At 39.5% G+C, this 15,353-nt stretch overlaps 2 protein-coding genes across 2 annotated transcripts in view; one reads left to right on the top strand and one right to left on the bottom strand.

Moving 5' to 3' along the window:
• GAR1 (GAR1 ribonucleoprotein) overlaps positions 1 to 418 on the bottom strand; it is a 12,453-nt gene extending 12,035 nt beyond the window's left edge. The window contains exon 1 of the mRNA XM_044681642.1: positions 110 to 418. Within this exon, the coding sequence (XP_044537577.1) occupies positions 110 to 380 (271 nt within the window). The 5' untranslated portion in view covers positions 381 to 418. The remainder of the gene's footprint in view (positions 1 to 109) is intronic.
• Positions 419 to 13,393: 12,975 nt separating this feature from the next.
• Positions 13,394 to 15,353, top strand: part of CFI (complement factor I) — a 39,585-nt gene continuing 37,625 nt past the window's right edge. Inside the window, exon 1 of the mRNA XM_044680209.1 lies at positions 13,394 to 13,517. Coding sequence (XP_044536144.1) covers positions 13,461 to 13,517 — 57 coding nt within the window. The 5' untranslated portion in view covers positions 13,394 to 13,460. The remainder of the gene's footprint in view (positions 13,518 to 15,353) is intronic.

Here is a 15,353-nt window from a genome sequence, read left to right as displayed (position 1 = left end):
GGGGGGGGGGTTCGGAGTCTCTCCCAGAGCCGCCATCCCTAGGACAGCCCAGCACGTGGGCATCGCGAGAACGCGCCCCCACACCCGAATGCGCGTGGGCGTGACCTACCGACCACGTTCTCTGGGGGTCCCTCGTTGTAGCCTCCCTTCTGAAAGCCTCCTCGGCCGCCCCCTCCTCGACCGAAGCCTCCCCGGCCGAAGCCGCCGCGGTCCCCGCCTCGTCCTCCTCGGCCGCCGCCGCGGTCCCCGCCTCGCCCTCCTCCTCCTCTATAGTTGTTGTTGCCGCCGCCGCCGCCACCGCCGCCCCGGCCAAAGCCGCCGCGGCCGAAACCGCCCCCCCCGCGGCCTCCTCCGCGGCCTCCTCCGCCTCGAAAGGACATGCTCGCCTCCTACCTGAGGAGGGAATAAGAGTCGGCACGACCGGGGCTTAGCAAAGTTGGGAAGCTCGGGGAAGTGAGGAACGCTTACCCCGGGCTAAGAGAGGAAGGAGCGGGACGCCTTCCCCGCCCCGCTCTCCACTCCTCTCCCTCACCTCTGCTCGGTCCCCCACATGCGTCCGGAATCCCCAGCTCCTGGCGCTCCCTCACGCTTCACCCACCGGCGCCTCGTGTTCTAGACTCCGCAGGCGCCTTCGAGCTGCGCGTGCGCGGAGACTCGAGATACTCGCTTCTTCGTCCCACACACCCGCCCCGAATTCGCTCACTGGCGCCCCGCCTTCCTCTTCGGCGACGCGGGGCAACCCTATGATTTCCCTTCTCTTCCTCCCCCAACCGCCACCGAGTCGAAAACAAGGGACCGAGAGTGGTTGAAGGGACCAAAGTTTGGGAAACTGAATTACTGAATAAGAGTCAGGAGACCCGGAAATAATGGGGAGGGCACCGGCAGAAGGTAAACACGTTTGCTTCTAGAGCCCAGGTTACGTAACCGGAAGGAGCCCGACCGACATCCAGGGCGCGCGATCGTTTTGCGACAGGGAAGTTGGAAGTGCTGCACGGCAGACGCCGGAAATAAGCGCCGAGGGCGGGGCTGAACTGGGCTGTGTTAAGTCCACCAGAGTGGGTGGAGCCAGTTCCTTCCCTTTTGCTGCTTTCTCTGTTTCTTGGCTCTTCCCACCCCGCTTCTGGGTTTTAGGGACCACCCTGGGCTTCCTCCCCCTGCTAGGCGGCTGCTATGGCTGAACAAAAGTGGGGCACCATGCCAGTATAGACGCTTCCGCTTTTGCTAGGGTTTCTGGGAGTAGCGCCCGCCTGCAGCTCGGGGTAGAAGCTTAGCAAGTTGTTTGACGTCAGGAAGGCCCAAGTTCAAATACAAGTTCAGACGTGAATACAGGATCAGCTGTGTGATCCTAGGCAAGTCACTCAGGCCCCGTACGTGTCAAATTTCCTCACCTGTAAAATGGAGAAAATACTAACACCTACCCCACTCCACCCTCGGGATGTTGGGAAGATAAAATTAGATATTTGTAAAGTTCTCAGCACAGTCCCTATCACCTGGTATATAAAGGTTGGATATTTTCTTATTAAGTCCTTGCCTTCCATCTTAAAAATCACTGCATTATAGGTTACAAGTCAGAAGAGCAGTACGGGCTAAGCAATGGGAGTTAAGTGATTTGCCCAGGGTCATGTAGCTAGGCAGGTGCCATATCAGAACCCAGGACCTCCCATCTCCAGGCCTGCCCTTATCCACTGGCCCACTTAACTGCAACCTTAGCTTTTAGCTTTATTGAAATGGGAAAAGGGGGATTAGAACATAGAAAGATGGCAGTGATTTTCCCCAATTTTCTGATCACAGTAAGCCAGAATTATACCCTTTTCTCCCACCTAGAGACTCTGAGCTCTTCCCATTGTGAGATCTTGGAATGGGGTAGGGGTTTTTGTTTGTTTTTTTCCAAAGCTCGATGTTGGTTTATTGACTGAAGAACGTTGTCCAAACAAAAATCATAAATCCCAACACCTTACAAGAGCCATTAAGGTGTCCACCCTCATATGCCTTGAAAACTACTTTATGTGAAACAAGAAACTGGGTATCCTATCTCATTTTTCTGAAGTCTAAAAATAGTGCTAATAATAGAAATTACCTAAGTTAAAATCACACTTGTTTATAAACCATCTTTCTAATTTTCCACTTGACCTAATAATACATCTCACTTCATTTTATACCTTGTACCTCTATTTAAAAAGTTTTTGTGTGGCTACCATAACTTTTAATAGAGACAAATGAAGTTCGAATTTCAGGATGTAGAGCTGATGTACCTCTTCCAGATACCTTGATGCCTCTTCTAAAATCTTAGAGCCTTAAAATTTTGGAGCTGGATAGAACCTTGATAACTTGCAGTTTATTAACATCCCTTGATCTCTGTCAAGATGGTGTCTAGCGGTTTGGTTTGGTGTTTTGTTTTGTTTTTTAAACCCTTGCCTTCCTTAGAATCAGGACTGTGTATTAGTTCTAAGTCAGAAGAATGGGGAGGTCTAGGCAATGGAGGTTAAGTGACTTTCCCAGGGTCTCACAGCTAGGAAGTATCTGAAATCAGACTTGATCCCAGGACCTCCCATCTCTGGGCCTGGCTTTCAATCCACTGAGCCACCCAGCTGCCCCCTAACCACTTACTTTTGGCTTGCATAGTTCATTAACTTACCCTAATGTTTGTTACAAAAATGTCTAGCCATATATCCATCCTTGTAGTTCACTAGCTTCCCCAGATATTTGTCACAAAGGTGGCTTTCTATGAATTATGGGCCTATGTAGTTAATTAAAAGCATAAGATTTTAGATTTGTCTCTTACATTTTATCTTATTCTATTGTATCTCGCAGCTAAAAAGGCTAAGATTCACTTGGGGCGTTTAAGGCTTACTACTGTCAGAAAATTGGAAGAAATCACTGAAACATCTTATTCTTGGAAACTCCTATAAAAACAAAAAATAAATACTGGAAAACAACAATTTTCAAATTGATCATCCACAAATTGATGTTTATTATGGAAAGATGTAAATTACAAAATGTCACAATCAAGGCCCATTCCAGATTGACCAAAGATCTTATGGGTCAACTAGTATATATAGGGTCAGATTACATAGACCCCCTATTTAAAAAGAGGAGTGACTACTGCAAATATGAATAACATTGAAACAGGTTTTGAACAATGATACATGTATAACCCAGTAGAACTGCTTGTCAGCTCCAGGAGGGGATAGGGAAAGGCAGTGGGGGGGGGGGGGGGTCATAAATCATGTAACCATGAAAAAATATTCTAAATAAAAAAAATTTTTTAAAGAGGAGTGATCTTCTGAATATCTCTTCTCAGAAGGAGTAACCAGAAAAGGTCTCTCTCTTTTTTTAATAAGGTATATTCTATGAAGTAATGCTCCATTTCACATATGCAAAAGCCAAGGTCATTCTTATAGCTTCAAAGCCAACTAAGATACCATAATGTCTGACAGGCCTCAGGACAGAAAGTCCCTCCCCCCAACACCTACTGAAACTAACAGCACCCCCACCAACACCCTTTGAGACTGAAACAAAGAACACAGCAGGGCCTGTTCCACCTGACAGAACACTGAAACTTCTCGTACCTTGACCCGACAGGTTCAAGATGGATATGTACTGAATGTATGCTGTCTGTACCTTGCTACGAGCTTTACAATGCTAAGAAACCATCTGCCCCTACCCCGAAACAGCCAGTGAGATTAATTCAAGATTGCCTTATCCCCTGCACCCCTATCCTTCTCCAAATTTACAAAACCCTATGTATCCCCCGACCCAGAAGGGACCCTTTGCTCTTGGCATTGGGCACCCTTTTGCTGCTTCAAATAAACGTTGCTGCATCGCCCTACTCTGGTTTCATTTGTCTCTTGGTTGAACCTCCATCAGTCAGACTGACAATGTCTGGGCACATTCCAAGTTGACTTCAAAGCCAACTGAGATATAATGTCTGGACACATTCCAGGATGCTGGATGCATAAGCACAACTCCCCTTGGCAAGAATATCGTACTAAGGCATTTCAGAGGATTTTACCCACAATGATTGTTGATTACTAATTCTCATACACAGTTATTCGATCAATTGGGATAATTCCTTATAATTTACCACTAAAATACTGATTAATGGGATTACATGTAGAGAATATACAGTTATACAGAGGCATAAAATAGTGAATATAAACTGAAATTGCTTAGTTACATTGTCTCTTACACTCCCTAAATTCCACTTATTAAAAGTTTAATGCAACCAATATGCATTTACTAAGTACCTACTGTTTCATACAAAGGGACACAAAGACAAAACCACCCCTGTTCTCAAGAAGCTTCCATTCTAAATGGGAATATAACTGGTACAAATAGAATATGTAGAATAAGTTTTTTAAATGATACTACTACAATTTATTATTAGTAGTGTGGGAAAAGAGAAACTTGGCATTGACTAAATAGTCCAGCTACTCATTTTACAAAGAAACAGAACCAAGAAGCTAAGTGCCTTGTCCATGATTAATTGAACATAGCTAGATAAGGGCTGGGAATATGGACCTCCACCTCTCCAGTTTGATACCTCTAGAATTAAAAGATTTCCACTTTGGAAGAGATAGTACAAGTCATTTTTTACGAGTGGCTTTCACAATATCTCTGGCTAGTAGTCATCCAGCCTTCACTGGAAGACCTACAAGAACCACCCTACAAGTTGGTAGTTCACACTCTCTGTTCTTACATCCCTGCCAAGGATTCTCCAACAATCCTGGGTCTCAAGTACTTTTTGGAGTACCTTCTAGCTAATCCTTGTGCCCTCCCTTCACACATACTGCCCCTCCAACCTCTACAGTTCTCCTAAAGGTGTCAGACCACTTGTTTTGGTCAGCAAAGAGTCAGTACCTCTCATGTGAGTTGGCATGTCCCAAGAGCAGCAGATTGGGGTAGAGAGGCTTAAAAAAGGAAGAAGAGAGAAGTATTGGTAAAATTCCTTCACTGATAGTCACTACAAAGGTGAAAGCATTTGATGATCCAGTCCTGGCCTCTCCAGGCTAGACCAGGGCCAATGCCTAGAATTGTGGGTGTAGATGAAAATATTAACTGCCCAGTCCTCTGGGACACTGTCAGATATCAGCCATGCATAGGTAACACATGCCAGCCTCGTCTTATACTACCCCTGCACCAACCAATAGGAAGACTAGGGAGAATGTTCATCCTCTGGCAGGGTAACTGTGTTCTTAGAATTGAGGTACTTTTCCCCCTCCTACAAGTGACCTTCCTATTGCTGATCAACTGTAAACCACAAGGTGCCATCTACACTGGTCTTGGCATTAGAGATGCAAAGATAGAAGACTATCCCTGGCTTCCTGGATCTTATAATCTAGTCTGTTTTAGAAAAGCACACTACTACAACATAAAATATAAGTCAACATAGAGTGCTCTGAGAATTCCAAGACCTTGAAAAGAAAGAGATTTTCTTATAACAGAAAGGTATCACTTGGAATGGAATAATGGAGGTGAGAAACAGCAAGACAAAGCTAGATAATGTGAATGATTTTGTTTGGCCAGACGATAGACTACATGAAGGGAAATAAACACAAACCTTCTCACTGATGGATATTATATTCAAACCTTGGGAAATGTTGGTCTCACCTTGATTGACAGGGGAGACAGTTGGAGACATTGGAATGTTCCCAGATGCTGGGAGCCAGGGGCAAAAGTCATTGGCCTGAGAGTATAAATACCCCTAACAGCCATCTGGGAGGGATCTTGGACCATTGATCTTTGGGTCTTTGACCGCTGGTCATTGGTTCTCTCTCTGAATCTCCGTAGATCTTTAGGTCTGAATCATCATAGCTCTTTAGGTCTCTGGGTCCCTGGGTGGTGAAAGGGAGGAAGGGAGGACTGAAGAAGAAGAGGGTGGTAGGATTTGAATATTTCCTGAAGGCTGTGAAGGCAAATATATCACCTAACTGATAATAAGAAAGCTGAGAGGAAATCACCATCACTGCTTCAGCAAGAGCAGACTACTCTCTCTGGTTTGGCAGTGGCCAAGCTGAACCAGAGGGATTGTGAAGAACAATAGCTCCAGGTTTACTGAATTAATAGCCTCCAGTCCTGAGTGATTATAGATTATAGATATTAGATTGACAGGGTCTCCAATCCCCAATCTGTATCCTGATTATCCTTTCCTAATTAAGATCATAGGTAAAGTATTTAATAAATACCTTCCTGAGTGGTCATTATATCACGACCCTTGGGGAGGGAGCAAACAGTTAGATGAACAACGTGATCCAAGGCTAATCAGAGTCCAATATTAATAATTGATCCAACCCCAGGTGGGACCTGAAAGGGTTACCCATCCACTTAACAATTCAGAGTCCTTCCTGGGCAACTGTTATCTAGAAGGAGAATTATAACATCTAGCAAGGGTGATTGGGGTTGGTGTTCCCCCATCACCAGCACCTGGGGAGAATACAAAGCTACAGCTCCACCTCACCTATATCTATATCCCCAGGAGGTCACCCTTTCTTTATAACATGGAGCACTTTGAGATTCACAAGTACTTTCCTTACCATGACCTTGTGAGGTAGGGAATGCAAGGATGATGACAGCCATTTCATAAATGAGGAAATTCAGATAGGCTAAATGACTTAACTACAGTTGGGTACTTGTTAATGTCTATGATAGTACTTGAATGAAGATTTCCTTGTGACCCCAAGCGTGTGACTCCAAAGTAGGATGAGCCTGGACAAATAGGTTGATGCCAAGTTGTGAAAGACCATGAATACCACGATAAGGAGCTTACATTATATTTGATAAAGAGTGGAGAGCCAGTGAAGATTCTTCAGAAAGAGTGTTTAGCACATATTTAACCAAAGGGTTGATCATTTATGCCTAGTCCTATCCTTTACTTGTCATCAAAGTTTGTCCTGCACTCATTGCTCTGAGTTTTCTTGCTTTCTCAATAAAGAAATTAGGCTCCTTAGTGCTCCATTCCATCACCACAATCTCCAAGATTTCTATTGGAAATTGCTACATCCAGTTACTAATAAAAGAAACAAAAATGGGTTCAATGTTTAGAGTTTCCCCATTAAGGTTGAACCTAATGTACAAGCATGAATTGAGCAGTTTACTCCCACACCAAAAAGGGAACACTAAACAATAAAGAATCATGGAATGACTATAACACAGTGATTCCCAAAGTGGGCACTACTGCCCCCTGGTGGGTGCTGCAACGATCCAGGAAAGTGGTGATGGCCACAGGTGCGTTTATCTTTCCTATTAATTGCTATTAAATTTTTTTAAAAATTAATTTCCAGGGGACTAAGTAATATTTTTTCTGGAAAGGGGGCGGTAAGCAAAAAAAAAGTATGGGAATCACTGCTATAACAGAATTGCAATAAATTACCACTACTGGTACCATCTGTAATTAGCCACTTTGCATTTCACCTCCACTGAACCCAGTGGCTGATCCAATGCTAGGCTCAAATGGTGGATCAGGGATTGCATATTTATTGAATAGTTCACCCCTTGGTGCTTCAGGGCATTCTAAGCAGAACACCCCCGTGGAGGAAAAGCTTCACTATCTCCCTGGAATGCCCTTATCTCCATGAGAAACTTAGGGAGGGTACAATACAGTATAAGACCAGTGTAACTAATACAAATACAGAATGGAATGGTACAAGCAATTAGTAATGCATAACAGTACATGACTGATATAAATATAGAACCATGCAAGACTATTATAACTGATTAATAATAAACAGCAGTTAATTGCTTAGCAATACAGATGTTGCAATTTATGCCAAATTAGTGCCAAATGATTAAAAACATAAGACTTCAGAGCATGGGGGTCCCATATGTATCACTGCCCTCTTCCATCCTATGCACATGACTGGATTAAATAAATAAATAAACAAATAAACAAACAAATAAATCAATAGATGGATGGATGGATAAATAAATAAACAGAACAATGAGGTGGTGCAGTGCCTGGGATCAGGAAGATCCAGGTTCAAATCCAGCCTTAAACACTTACTAGCTGTCTGTCCTTGAACAAGTCACTTAAATCTGTTTGCCTCTTATCCTCTATAAAATGAGCTGGAGAAGAAAATGACAAACCACTCTAGGATCTTTGCCAAGAAAACCCCAAATGGGGTCATGAAAAGTCAGACACGACTGGAACAACTGAACAACAACAATATAGAAACCACTAGGGGTCACCATAGATATAATATGGTCAAACTTGTGTATCAGGAGGCTTACTCTAGCAATGTTGTGAAAGATGAATTGGAGAGTGGAGAAAAAAGAGGAAGGCAAATCAGGAGAATAATACTTTAGTTTGAATAAGAGAAAGAACAATTCTGAATTAGGGTGAAAGCCTGATAAGTGGGAAAAAAGGGTGTCAGTGGAATAAATAATGCCCTTAACTGGGAGAAGAAAATAGAAGAAAGAAGGGAAAGTCAAAAGCCAAATGCCTTGGCTTTTGAAATTATGTGGAATACATATTCACTAGTCTGAAAAAAAAAAAGACAGAGAACACTCAGGAAGCAGAAGAACGAAACAGGAGATATTTGAGTCCAACTTATAGTGAATACCAGTACTATACCAAGCTACCATAATAGAAAATTATAATTTAAAAATCTTCCAATGATTAAGTTAATATTGTGTCTATGCCTTTTTTCTTTTGGTCCATGCATTAAAAGTTAGTGATAGATAGGTAGGTGCTAGATAGAAGAATAAAAAGATAAAGATGATAGATACATGAGATAGAAAAATAGATGTAGATAGAGGTAAAGATAGAGATAGGTAGATAGACAGATAGATGATAAAAAAGATAGAAGAAGATAGACAAAAGAGACAAAGAGGGGTAGAGAAATGAATAGAGAGATGATAGAGCGAGGCAGACGGAAAGATGATAAAGGTAAATGATAAATGATTAAGAGACAGATGAGATAGATGATTTAGAAATAGATGGTATAGATATGGATATACATTTGTGTCTATGTATATAATAAAAGTATACAACTTTTATATATTATTACAAAATTATTTTTAAAATTAAAGCAATGATAGATTTTTCAGAAATCTCCCAGCTCCACCTTTATTCATCTTCATTCTCAAGTTTAGCAGTTAAGAGACTTGAATTCTGGTTCCTTCTGACTAATATCCCAGAATTTTTAAGTTGTAAGAGACTTCTTTCATGAAGGATGGAACCTGTCTACTACATGCTTTGCTTGAATACCCAAAGTGTTGTCAAAATCACTATGTTATAGGATATGCCATTCCATTTTGGACAGTTCTTATTGTCAGGAAGTTCATCATATTGGTCAGGAGATCTCTTTCCATGCAACTTCCATCTAGGGCAGTGATAGGCAAACTTTTTAAAGAGGGGGCCAAAGGAAAGGAAATGCTCATCTGTCAGTCTGTTTCTAAGACAACTCTTTCGAAGTTTCACTGTACTGTATCCTACTCATTGTATTCATCACATTAGGAATAATGTCCTGGGGTGGATAGAACATTTCAGGGTGCTGCAACTGGCCCGCAGGCTATAGATTGCCCATCACTGATCTAGGTTGCTATAATGAATCACAACAATAAGAGAATATCTATAAAGCACTTGGAACTATCAAAACTCCATTGATGTAAGATACCTACTGGGTTGCTGGTGGCAGAGCAGAGATAACCCTACTTCCTCAAAAGATATGCCTCTAGCGGGTAGCTAGGTGGCTCAGTGGACACTTCCTAGCTGGGTGATCCTGGGCAAGTCACTTAACCCCAATTGCCAAACCCTTACACTCTCCTGTCTTAGAACCAACACTTAATATTGATTCTAAGGCAGAAGATAGGGGCTTTATATATATATATATATATATATATATATATACATATATACATATATACATATATACAATTTTTTTATGAATAGAAAGCAAATTCTGGCAAATCCTACCAAGACTTAAAGAATGGGACCAATGGTAGAATTTTTACTAGGATCTTATTTGGTATATTCTTTAATATGATAAGCCTACTTTTCTCAACTTGCTTCTCTAGGTCTTTATGCTCATGAAAAGAATTGTTAACTTCACATTATCAGGCAATCCACTAAAAGATAAGCATAAAAGCAGGAAATGAATCCAGGCAAATGCAAAAAAAAAAAATCTGGCTTAATTTCAACTCTGCCTTCATTGGTTGCTGAAATATTACTTTCTAAAAGAGTAGGGGAAAAAAAATCACCTGCTTTTGTCGGAAGTACAGTTCTTATTGGTTCCCAGCCTTACTGTTTACTTGGAAGCCTTTTTTGAGGTTTCATTTACCGTAAGGCTTATTGAGTAGCACCCAAACTATTTGAGAGTTCAAAAGTACAGAGCTCTTGTATAGGATTTTCCCTTTTTTAAATATTTTTCCAGAGGTTAAAAATTAAAAACTAAGAGAAGATTCAAGGTGGAAAAGAATCCTGGACACAAAGACCATTCTAATCAACAACATGAAACTGGCTCTTCATCTTCTCTTACTTTTGTGTACTGGCTTCAGTTTTGGTAATGTAAGTACTTTATTCTTTCTGTAAATGTTTTCCTTTAAAATAGATGTACATATCAAGTACTTTAAATACTAGCTACAAGTCTGGATTTTAGAATGCTTAACTAACAATACTTTGGTTTAAATAGTATGTAGTTTAAAAGTCTGGCAGCAGATTCTTAATGTGTGCTTTTTGGTCATTTATTTATTTATTCACCAATTACATGTAATAACATATTTCCACATAAGTTTTCTGAAGTTATATAATCAAAACTGTCTCCCTCTCTCCCTTCTGTCTCCCCTCTAAGAGCTGACAAGTAATTTGATCTGGGTTATACATCTATTATCATCCAAAACATTAATATGTATTTTAATAAACAACATTGTAAACTGTATTGAGATACATAAATATAATTTACCATTATTATTTATTTCAGTCATCAAATTTTATATCAAATGTTTTGGGAATATAAGGATCATCAAAATATTTTAAGGGATTTAAATATAAATTACAGTTATAATTTTTATAGCTGGTACATAGAAAATGAGTTAAGGCAAATTATATTGATGCAAACTTATAGGTCATGATCATCAATTATTACTTTTTCATTAATTAATTTAATTCTCAAATATTAATTTAGTATTACATTTTAGGAGCCACAAAGTTCAAGCTATGGTCCCTACTCCCAGAACTTCCAAATTGGTATGCCTAAAGCAGTAATAGATACCTGCTCTTAATACTGAGAAGAACTAGGTTCAAGTTCCACCACTAATACATAGTGGAGGCATAATTTAACCTGTCTTCTAAAGTACAGAGAAGAAAGCAATTTGCACTGATAGAGTAAATTTTCTCCTCAGGACTTCCCTTATAACTAATGAAATTAGAGTCTCTATCCTTATCCCTAATCAAAATTCTATCCATGTCACTGCCTCTAGGACAGGGGTCGGCAATGTATGGCTCTCGAGCCATATCTGGTTCTTTTGAGGACCAAATATGGCTCTTTCTGCAGGAACCACAAAGTCCATTTTTTTCAGGCGCTGTTACAGGAGCCGCACTGTGAGCACTGTACAGCTCTCCCGGAATTACATTTAAAAAAATGTGGCGTTTATGGCTCTCACGGCCAAAAAGGTTGCCGACCCCTGCTCTAGGACAAAACACACATCCCTCCTGTTGGCACATTTAAAGTCATTCACAATCTGATTCCAGCCTATTTTGCCAAAATGGTACAAAAATGCCAGAATTACTCACAGAACTAGGGATTTGGTATAGTTTACGATATTTTGCTTCCCCTTCAGCAGCTATCAGATTTACTTTCATAAGAAGGGGACCATAAATGAGAATGATGAAAGGGAAATGGACAATGCAGGACAGTGCATTTGGCTAGGGAGAAGCTGTTTATCAGGCTTTGGGCTACAGAGGGCAGCTTCCTCTCCTGATCTCACTCTTCGAAAGGAAAAAGAAATTGTCTTCCAACTTAATTGAGATACCTAGCATTGAGTCGATCCCTCTTTAACGGGTAATGGATGGAAATGTTCTGTTCCTAATGGATGCCCCATCATCTTTTTGCTAATGACTTAATTTCCATCTCCTCTCTTCCAAAACTAAACTCAGTTTCAAAAATTCAAATCCAAAAGGGCCACCAATTTGTGAAGTCTAGGATAGCTTGGGTCACCCATCTCTGTAAAGGTATTTTCAAGACAGGTGATAGATATAGATATAGATATAGATATAGATAGTATTTCCTAATGGATATATATAATATAAAATAGCATAACATAATATATTTTATAAATAATATAATATAAAAATATCAAATATAATGTATAACTTTATAATATATAATATAAAATCATATTAATAACATAAATAATATAGTATATTATAGTCATTATATTCCTCAGTAGAATGTAAGTTCTTTGAGGGTTGGAACTGTTCCACTTTCATCATTCTACCTCCAGACAGCCACACAATGCCTGGTACACAGCAGATGCTGAATAATGGTACAGCATATTCTATTCCGTTGCATTTCCTCCCTCCCAAGGTCCTGCCACCATGGCGCCCTTCTCCTTTGGTCCAGACTCCACCAACCAACCAACCACTTGAGGTCTGACTCTCTTAGAGACAAGCCACCCCACTCCTGACACAAGTCTATCCAAGGTCAAACTGTCCCTGGCCTCTCTATCACTTCCATGCCCCTCCTAAAAGTTTTTGCCCTAGGTAAAAGAATTCCTAGTTACAGTTTTGGGAAGCAGCCTGAATGGAGAAACCAGTGTTTGAGTGCCAATGCTCAGTTGAGAAAGATAAAAACAAATAAGCCAGCTTGCCTGGAAGAGCTTCAATGACTGATGTAATGAGGGCAGAACNATATACATATATACATATATACATATATACATATATACAATTTTTTTATGAATAGAAAGCAAATTCTGGCAAATCCTACCAAGACTTAAAGAATGGGACCAATGGTAGAATTTTTACTAGGATCTTATTTGGTATATTCTTTAATATGATAAGCCTACTTTTCTCAACTTGCTTCTCTAGGTCTTTATGCTCATGAAAAGAATTGTTAACTTCACATTATCAGGCAATCCACTAAAAGATAAGCATAAAAGCAGGAAATGAATCCAGGCAAATGCAAAAAAAAAAAAAAATCTGGCTTAATTTCAACTCTGCCTTCATTGGTTGCTGAAATATTACTTTCTAAAAGAGTAGGGGAAAAAAAATCACCTGCTTTTGTCGGAAGTACAGTTCTTATTGGTTCCCAGCCTTACTGTTTACTTGGAAGCCTTTTTTGAGGTTTCATTTACCGTAAGGCTTATTGAGTAGCACCCAAACTATTTGAGAGTTCAAAAGTACAGAGCTCTTGTATAGGATTTTCCCTTTTTTAAATATTTTTCCAGAGGTTAAAAATTAAAAACTAAGAGAAGATTCAAGGTGGAAAAGAATCCTGGACACAAAGACCATTCTAATCAACAACATGAAACTGGCTCTTCATCTTCTCTTACTTTTGTGTACTGGCTTCAGTTTTGGTAATGTAAGTACTTTATTCTTTCTGTAAATGTTTTCCTTTAAAATAGATGTACATATCAAGTACTTTAAATACTAGCTACAAGTCTGGATTTTAGAATGCTTAACTAACAATACTTTGGTTTAAATAGTATGTAGTTTAAAAGTCTGGCAGCAGATTCTTAATGTGTGCTTTTTGGTCATTTATTTATTTATTCACCAATTACATGTAATAACATATTTCCACATAAGTTTTCTGAAGTTATATAATCAAAACTGTCTCCCTCTCTCCCTTCTGTCTCCCCTCTAAGAGCTGACAAGTAATTTGATCTGGGTTATACATCTATTATCATCCAAAACATTAATATGTATTTTAATAAACAACATTGTAAACTGTATTGAGATACATAAATATAATTTACCATTATTATTTATTTCAGTCATCAAATTTTATATCAAATGTTTTGGGAATATAAGGATCATCAAAATATTTTAAGGGATTTAAATATAAATTACAGTTATAATTTTTATAGCTGGTACATAGAAAATGAGTTAAGGCAAATTATATTGATGCAAACTTATAGGTCATGATCATCAATTATTACTTTTTCATTAATTAATTTAATTCTCAAATATTAATTTAGTATTACATTTTAGGAGCCACAAAGTTCAAGCTATGGTCCCTACTCCCAGAACTTCCAAATTGGTATGCCTAAAGCAGTAATAGATACCTGCTCTTAATACTGAGAAGAACTAGGTTCAAGTTCCACCACTAATACATAGTGGAGGCATAATTTAACCTGTCTTCTAAAGTACAGAGAAGAAAGCAATTTGCACTGATAGAGTAAATTTTCTCCTCAGGACTTCCCTTATAACTAATGAAATTAGAGTCTCTATCCTTATCCCTAATCAAAATTCTATCCATGTCACTGCCTCTAGGACAGGGGTCGGCAATGTATGGCTCTCGAGCCATATCTGGTTCTTTTGAGGACCAAATATGGCTCTTTCTGCAGGAACCACAAAGTCCATTTTTTTCAGGCGCTGTTACAGGAGCCGCACTGTGAGCACTGTACAGCTCTCCCGGAATTACATTTAAAAAAATGTGGCGTTTATGGCTCTCACGGCCAAAAAGGTTGCCGACCCCTGCTCTAGGACAAAACACACATCCCTCCTGTTGGCACATTTAAAGTCATTCACAATCTGATTCCAGCCTATTTTGCCAAAATGGTACAAAAATGCCAGAATTACTCACAGAACTAGGGATTTGGTATAGTTTACGATATTTTGCTTCCCCTTCAGCAGCTATCAGATTTACTTTCATAAGAAGGGGACCATAAATGAGAATGATGAAAGGGAAATGGACAATGCAGGACAGTGCATTTGGCTAGGGAGAAGCTGTTTATCAGGCTTTGGGCTACAGAGGGCAGCTTCCTCTCCTGATCTCACTCTTCGAAAGGAAAAAGAAATTGTCTTCCAACTTAATTGAGATACCTAGCATTGAGTCGATCCCTCTTTAACGGGTAATGGATGGAAATGTTCTGTTCCTAATGGATGCCCCATCATCTTTTTGCTAATGACTTAATTTCCATCTCCTCTCTTCCAAAACTAAACTCAGTTTCAAAAATTCAAATCCAAAAGGGCCACCAATTTGTGAAGTCTAGGATAGCTTGGGTCACCCATCTCTGTAAAGGTATTTTCAAGACAGGTGATAGATATAGATATAGATATAGATAGTATTTCCTAATGGATATATATAATATAAAATAGCATAACATAATATATTTTATAAATAATATAATATAAAAATATCAAATATAATGTATAACTTTATAATATATAATATAAAATCATATTAATAACATAA

The sequence above is a fragment of the Gracilinanus agilis genome, chromosome 6 (genome assembly GCF_016433145.1).
Source record: "Gracilinanus agilis isolate LMUSP501 chromosome 6, AgileGrace, whole genome shotgun sequence".
In the NCBI taxonomy this organism is placed as follows: domain Eukaryota; kingdom Metazoa; phylum Chordata; class Mammalia; order Didelphimorphia; family Didelphidae; genus Gracilinanus; species Gracilinanus agilis.
The sequence above is the reverse complement of the archived record's forward strand: the minus strand, read 5'-3'. Positions and strand labels throughout refer to the sequence as shown.